This window comes from Lynx rufus, unplaced genomic scaffold (assembly GCF_022079265.1).
Source record: "Lynx rufus isolate CCGP_SWC_20201006 ecotype Redwood Valley unplaced genomic scaffold, mLynRuf1.p SCAF_9, whole genome shotgun sequence".
Taxonomy (NCBI): Eukaryota; Metazoa; Chordata; class Mammalia; order Carnivora; family Felidae; genus Lynx; species Lynx rufus.
In genome coordinates, this window is record NW_025814897.1 from 61,946,664 (window position 1) to 61,954,134 (window position 7,471).

Consider the following 7,471-nt stretch of genomic DNA (forward strand, 5'->3'; position numbering starts at 1 on the left):
AGAAGCTCTGTCACATGCACCTTGCAAAGTCACGTAACCCTGAGTCTTAGTTATTTCACTGTTAGGTAGAATAAAACCATTTTCAACACACAGTGGGTTTTTTTTTTTTAATGTTTATTTATTTTAGAGAGAGAGAGAGAGTGAGAGAGAGAGAGAGAAAGAGACAGAGTGAAAGCAGGGAGGGGCAAAGAGAGAGGGAGACACAGAATCCAAAGCAGGCTCCAGGCTCTGAGCTGTCAGCATGGAGCCCAATGCGGGGCTTGAACTCATGAACCCTAAGATCATGACCCAAGCTGAAGTTGGACACTTAACCAACTGAACCATACAGGTGCCCTGATTTTTTTTTAAACATTTATTCATTTTTGAGAGACAGAGAGAGCATGAGTGAGTAAGGGGCAGAGCGAGACGGAGACACAAAATCAGAAGTGGGGTCCAGGCTCTGACCTGTCAGCAGGGAGCCTGACACGGGGCTCAAACTTAGGAACCATGAGATCATGACCTGAGTGGAAGTCAGACACTTAACCGACTGAGCCACCCAGAGGCCCCTCGACAGAGGTTTTTGAAGTTACAATGAAAAAAAATTCTTCTGACATCCTGGTACATCAGAATAGAGACACTGACACACTATATGCATTTAAACATATGTAAGCATTCTGCCATCTTGACAAAGACAAGGCATTTCCCAGTCCTTACTCAGCAGTTAGAAAGAAGTCACACATTTCCCAAAGTTTTACTTCACCAAGGAGAAACTGCCCCTCTTTCAATTACACCTCACAAGTAACCCAAGCTTCACTTGGGCCCTTTGCTCCCAAGGGAGCCCCCAGCTCACTCACAGCTCCCATGGCTCTCCAAAGGGAGGTCTGGAATCGCATTGGTGCATAATCTGCATGTCCAGAATAGTGGACTAAGCATTACAATTATTGTAAATTTCAGGTGTGTAATAAACACAATAAAAACTACAGATGTTGGGAAAGCTCTTGGCTTTCCAGTTATATCCTGCTCACTTTTTTCAACATGTTCAATGGCAAGAATTTGTTCTTAGCTACATTATTTTCATCAGGGACCAAAACCAATGATATAAACCTTTTATGAAAACAATCAGGCTAGAAGAAATTGTAAATGACTCATTCCACCAAAGCCTAAGAGAGTCTTTCAGGAGCATTGATCATATTATCACTTCCCAAACAATGTGATCCAGGGAGATGAGATTTAGTTGTAAAGAATCTTTTTACCCAGAGAGAGCAGAAGATGATAAAGCCAGAAGCAGTGAAAAACATGTCTGACAGAGGACTCTATGGTTACAATCAGGGAAGACATGAACTCATGTTAACTGATAGATAAAAATACTATTGGTTAAATAGAATTAAGAATTTAAATATTTCATGAGTAAACTCAAGCAAAGAGAAGAAGCTAAGAATTACAGCTTTGAGGAATTTGGCAGGCAAAAATCTCATGTAAATGGGGCAGCTACATAATGGGTAGATGTTTCAGCTTAGTTTAAGTTACAAATTCAGGGAGCATAATAATATAGGTACCTCAATTCCTGCTTCGTGATTCATACATGACTGGACACCCAAACGAAAAACTTTCCAAGTTTCCCAAGTTCTTTTTCTTTTTAATTTTTAAAAACAATTATTTTACAGAGAGCAAGAGAGCAGGGGAGAAGGGCAGAGGGGAGAGAGAGAATCTCAAGCAGGCCTGCACTGAGCAGGCTCCATGCTCAGTGCAGAGCCCCATATCAGGGTTCGATCCCATGACCTTGGCATCATGATCGGAGCCAAAATCAAGAGTCAGACGCTCAACTGACTGAGCCACCCAGGTGCCTCACCCAAGTTCTTTTTTATAAGCAATAATACCCAAAACCTACTTCTCAACGCTCTAGTGCAATTGTCTATGAGAAACGAGGTGAAAAATTCTTTGACGGATCTGTTTTGTTTTAATACTATAGATAATAGGGTTCATCACAGGAGGTGCTAGTAGATAGATGTTGGCCAGGATGACATGTACAATTGGAGGGGCATGCTTGGCAAAGCGGTGAGTCATGGAAAGTCCCACCAAGGGCACATAGAGGACCAGAACAGCCAGAATATGGGACAGACAGTTATTGAGAGCCTGGAAACTTTCACCCTGGGAGCTGATTCTCAAGACACTTCTCAGAATGAGTGCATAGGAGACCACAATGAGCAGGGGGTCCAACGTAGTAAAGACCAGAGCTATAACAAATCCATACCAATTATTGATAGTGGTATCAGCACACACCAGGCGAATCATGTCTTGATGAAGGCAGTAGGAGTGGGAGAGATGGTGGGAGCCACAAAATGGAAGCCGTTTCAGTAGGAATAATGCAGGAAGAACAGTCAGAACACAGCGGAAAATGATGGCTATCCCTATTCTTCTGATGACCCGGTTGGTAAGGATGGAGACATAATGGAGGGGGCGGCAGATGGCCACATAGTGGTCAAAGGACATGGCCAACAACACGGAAGATTCCATAAAAGACAATCCATGGAGGAAGAAGAACTGGGCAAAACAAGCCTCAAAGCTGATCTCTGAGGCATTAAACCAGAGGAGTCCCATGACTGTAGGCAAAGTGGTGAGGGTAAGCCCCAGGTCTGTTAGAGCCAAAATAGAGAGGAACAAGTACATGGGCTCTTGTAGGGAGGGCTCTATCCTGATGACAGCCAGGATGGTGATATTGCCCACAATGGAGACCGTGTAGAGACAACAGAAGGGGATGGAAATCCAGCCATGGGAAACCTCAAAGCCAGGGATGCCCATGAGGATGAAGAAGAAGGGGACTTGAGTGGAGTTAGTAACCCGAAACATGACTGGAAGAGGCAGCCTCAAGACCAGAGCTCTTTCCCAAATCTGTGAAAAGTGGACAACATAAGGATTGAAATAAATAGTCTATGACTATCCGAAGTCACTCTGTGATAGATCATCAAGTAAGACCTGGGGAAAGAGAGCTATCTGGGCAATGAGTTTACAAATGTTTTATCAGTTTTGCTTGTTTTAGCTCTTACCTTGCCATCTCTTGTCAACCACTGAGTTGACAGCATGAAGTTCTCATTAGTTTTAACCCAAAGACTTCTTTATACATCCAGAAGGCAGTTATGCCTTTGCAGCAGAAGGTATAAGGGTACATTATGGCCATTGGAAAGAATAACTGTGGAGAAGAGATTACTGTAGGACACCTTTGGATGGCATGGGGCTAGGAGAAAAAAAGAGAGAGCCGAGACCAGTAAATGTAAAAAAACGATTCCAATATGCTTATTGACTCTTTTGAATCAAGTGAACTATAAAGAGAGACTTGAACTGAGGTAACAGAGTGGGGAAAGATAATGCCTGTCTTCAGAGCCTAGGATTCCTGAGACAGAACTTTTAGAGGCCATATGGTGCAAGGACTCTGTTGGAAAGGACCTTCCATGAGCGAAATGGGTCAAACATGGGTGCTCAGATGTCTGTCAAAAGAACCTATATTAGAAGACTAGGCCTAGGAAGCACTTTCTTGGAAAGAATACAACAATAATAGTAGGAACATCTCCACAGGAACAGCCTAATAGCATTGGAATAAGGCAAAATACCCTCTTGGTGCAGAAAGCAGTTGGATCCATTGGATCAGCCAGTAGATTTCTGGGAAGCTGTTTAAGTTCCTATTGATGGATGTGAAAGGGAGCAGAATCTGCCACCCCAAAATATGCCTGTTTGGCTTAACGATTATCTTGAGCTGATTATTTCTAAGAAACAGCAGACCTAGAACAAAAGCTGAGTAGATGTTACCTTTCTGATCCTTACGCTGACCAGTAAGAGACATTTGCATTTATAGAGGAGATCTGGAAGAGGAGAAGGAGTAAATCTTTGGAAATTCTTACCAATCTCTTCTCCACAACTATTCTTTCCAATGGCTATAACACACCGTTACACCTTCCTGCTGCAAAGACATACTGTTATGCATGACAACCATTCCCTTGTTTACTGTGCTTTTCCTGGGAACTTCCCACTAGAAGCCCTCCCTCCTACCCATCCAGCCCCCGACATTTTTCTTCATCTTTATCCTAAGAAGGCATTCAAGGTGATGGTTTGGACCATTTCAAGGAGTTACTCACTTTTATTGGGTATGTCCCAGGTAGACTGGAGGTATATATGTTATTAAAATTTTAATCATTTGTCTCCAATTAATCTTTTATTATAAGGAGTCCTCAGCCAAAAACCTAGAAAGGTAAAGGAAAATTATTTTTCCTCTCTTACAGTGGTTTGGATAAGCTATTTCATCTTTTTGTTGTTGTTTTGTTTTGTTTGTTTTTAACATTGCTGTATGGTGAACCTTCCTTGTGTTTTCTCTAACTTTGCTCTTGATAAACTCAAAATATCTTGCTCTTTTTGTCCACCACCAAAAAATGGAAACCATTACTTGGGAATCCTCTTGCGACTGAGGGTGATCATAGGTGTTATCTTATCCACTGGGAAGACTGACAGATTGAGGAAGCAGAAGAGAATAGGAATGGAGGAAATCCTGGGCTATGGAAACCAGAATCTCTTCCTATTGACCTATTGCTACCCTGCCTCCATAATGGCTTCAGAGCTCTGGCAGCTTTTTCAACATTCATGATGAGGGAGCATAAGGTAAGCTGAAGGCAAAGTAGAAGCTAACAACAGGTCCCACACACACCCAGGTGGGATGTGTGTGACATTCCTCAGGCACTCCTGGCTGCCCAAGAACAAAGGAAAGGAAAGAAAACAAATGGTTCAACTGATGTCTCCATCAGTTTACAAACATCTTAGTAAATTACAAGAAAAAGGCAATCTTATCAATAGCCTAATCTCCAGGAACTCCCTACTGTCTTAATGATAATGATTTGCCAGAGGGGAAAAAAACAACAACCTTAGCTTAACAAAAGCTAGGCCTCCAGTAATCTGTGAGTCTTCTTTAGCATATGAAAATCGCTTTGGAAACTTCCCCTTGAATTTATCTCCCCCAGCTCCATAGTATATAACCAGGCACCCTTCACAACCCCAGTACAGCTTTTTTCTGCCCATAGGTCCTATCCCACGCTTTAATAAAATCACCCTGTGTGCACCAAAGACATCTCAAGAATTCTTTCTTGGCTGTTGGCTCTGGACCCCACTATCACTCGGAAAGCCATCATTAAGAGACTCTTGTTTTGGTGCCCTTTCTCCAGAAGTAACATTACCCATAGAAAGTTCCCATCAGCAATCTGTGCCCTGGCACAATACCATAATCTAGTTTTAGCTCATGTCCCTCAAGCTCCGGGAGTCTCACCCTTCCTTCCTCCAGCTTGGTAGTGACATGTATCTTTATATCCATAAGTCTTCCTGCTCAGCCTCACTTTCTATCCCACCTTTCTGGTAATTCATGGCCATGTACATCACCTGTGTCTGTTAGCCAGATGCCTTGGTTTTTCCATAGAACTGCTTTCCCTGCTGAGCAGAAGCTCAGCTTTGTATAGACTTCTATAGGTCCTCTGGGAAAGAAGTAGCCCTTGGGGCTCACAAGAGTCCAAGGTACACAAGAAAGATTTGTGTGACATAGTATGCTGTGGACCACACCTAGTTAAGGGACACGAGGTGCATACACATTTCAAGCTGATTTTCCAAGAACAACCTGAGCAAACTCAAGACCAAACCAAACCAATCAAATAAACAAAAAGCTCTGTGTAGTTTCTCTAGAGATACCTGAAAGAGAATTTCTGAGATTCTTTTGACAGAAATTATTGGGAGGAAATTCTTTTTATGAAGTATTTACCAAATGAAACACTGGAGCAGGAACTTTCCAGCACTCTTCTCCATTACACACTGTGGTGGGGTTTTTTTGTTTTTATTTGTTTTGCTTTGTTTGTTGTTGTTGTTTACCGTTGATCATAAAGATAAATAAACTTAGAGCCAGAAAAGTGCAATGATAAAAGATGGAATTAAGGATGAGGTAATTTAATTTATTCTCTACCACAACAATATTAGTATTTTTCTTTACAAAATATTTTCAAAATTTTTATATCCTTTTCCCCATTATGCTCAGTAATCCTTCCTTTTTTTAAAAGAAGCACATGGGGCGCCTGGGTGGCTCAGTCGGTTAAGCGTCCGACTTCGACTCAGGTCACGATCTCGCGCTCCGTGAGTTCGAGCCCCGTGTCGGGCTCTGGGCTGATGGCTCAGAGCCTGGAGCCTGCTTCCGATTCTGTGTCTCCCTCTCTCTCTGCCCCTCCCCTGTTCATGTTCTGTCTCTCTCTGTCTCAAAAATAAATAAACGTTAAAAAAACATTAAAAAAAAATAAAAGAAGCACAAATATTGCATTTTCCTCCCTAAGTGGTTGTAAGTTAGGCTATTTGGATTCAAACCCTAATTTTAATACTCACGAATTGTGTGACTCTGGTCTGGTGACTTAAACTTTCTTTGTACTTTCAGTATGTCAAGGATAATCATCCTGTTTGGGAAAGTGCTGAAGACACTTCTTGGTACTTATCAAGGCCTAAATAATCATTAGCTATAAATACTAATTGTACTAATAGCAGACTGCTATAATAGTCATTGTTATATTATTACTATTATTATTACTAATATTATTATCATTAACATTATTATTAGTCTCCCTACTTTCAAGGATGCAGTTATTTTAACTATTTTCTTCAATCTGTCTTTTTTCCTAATCTGCAGGCATGGCACCAAGATCTTGATAAGAAAATTAGATTATTAGGAATGTGTTCTTGTTAGCAACTTAAATGTTGTTCGAGGATCCTCATGTTTGTTCTCAGAAATGCTGGCAAACCTATCTTACTTAACTCTTTAATGCCAGGAACATTGTTGTATCTTGGTAACGCATAAACCAAAATGACACACTTTTCCCAGAAAGAGTAGACAAAACACTAAGGCGTAAGAAGGAAGCCAAAGGAAATGTGTTATCAGTACTTTTAAGCAAAGGGAGCAAAGAAAGATGAGATATATATTTCTAATGATATTTCAAATCCATAGTATTATTTCAAAATAAGTTCTCTCCCAACAGATACTACGAAAGACTGAATAATACACATTTTGACTAGTATGCCATTGACTTGCATTTTAGAAAAGAGGTGAGCTCTGACACTAAACCTCTTTATTCAAATTCGGACTCTCATCCACCAGCTAGAGATCTTGAGCTATTTAGTGAAACACACTGTCCTTCCACACCACAACTCTCAAGTGTTTCCCAAACTGTTGAAGAATTTTACTCTTCCACAAGCAACATCTGGGAGTTCCAAGTGTTCCACATCCATAACAACATATGATACTATCAGTTGTCTTAACTGTAGTCATCCTGGTGTCTAGAAGTCATTTTATGGTGGTTTAAATTGGCATTTCCTTAATGACTAATAATTTGATCATCTTTTCATATGCTTCTTAGACATTAGCATATCTTCTGTGAAAATACTTACATTAAAAGTTTGCCTGCTTTCATTGGACTGTCTTCTCATTATTGAG

The 7,471-nt window shown here is 40.9% G+C and overlaps 1 protein-coding gene across 1 annotated transcript; it reads right to left on the minus strand.

Moving 5' to 3' along the window:
• Positions 1–1,878: 1,878 nt before the first annotated feature.
• LOC124506266 (olfactory receptor 51Q1-like) lies at positions 1,879–2,826 on the minus strand. The gene has a single exon (XM_047072291.1). The coding sequence runs from the start codon at positions 2,824–2,826 to the stop codon at positions 1,879–1,881; it is 948 nt and encodes a 315-aa protein (XP_046928247.1).
• Positions 2,827–7,471: the final 4,645 nt, after the last annotated feature.

Bases quoted from the DNA above. Each gene is read 5' to 3' on its own strand.
- LOC124506266 (XM_047072291.1), bottom strand. From the start codon at position 2,826: ATGTTTCGGGTTACTAACTCCACTCAAGTCCCCTTCTTCTTCATCCTC.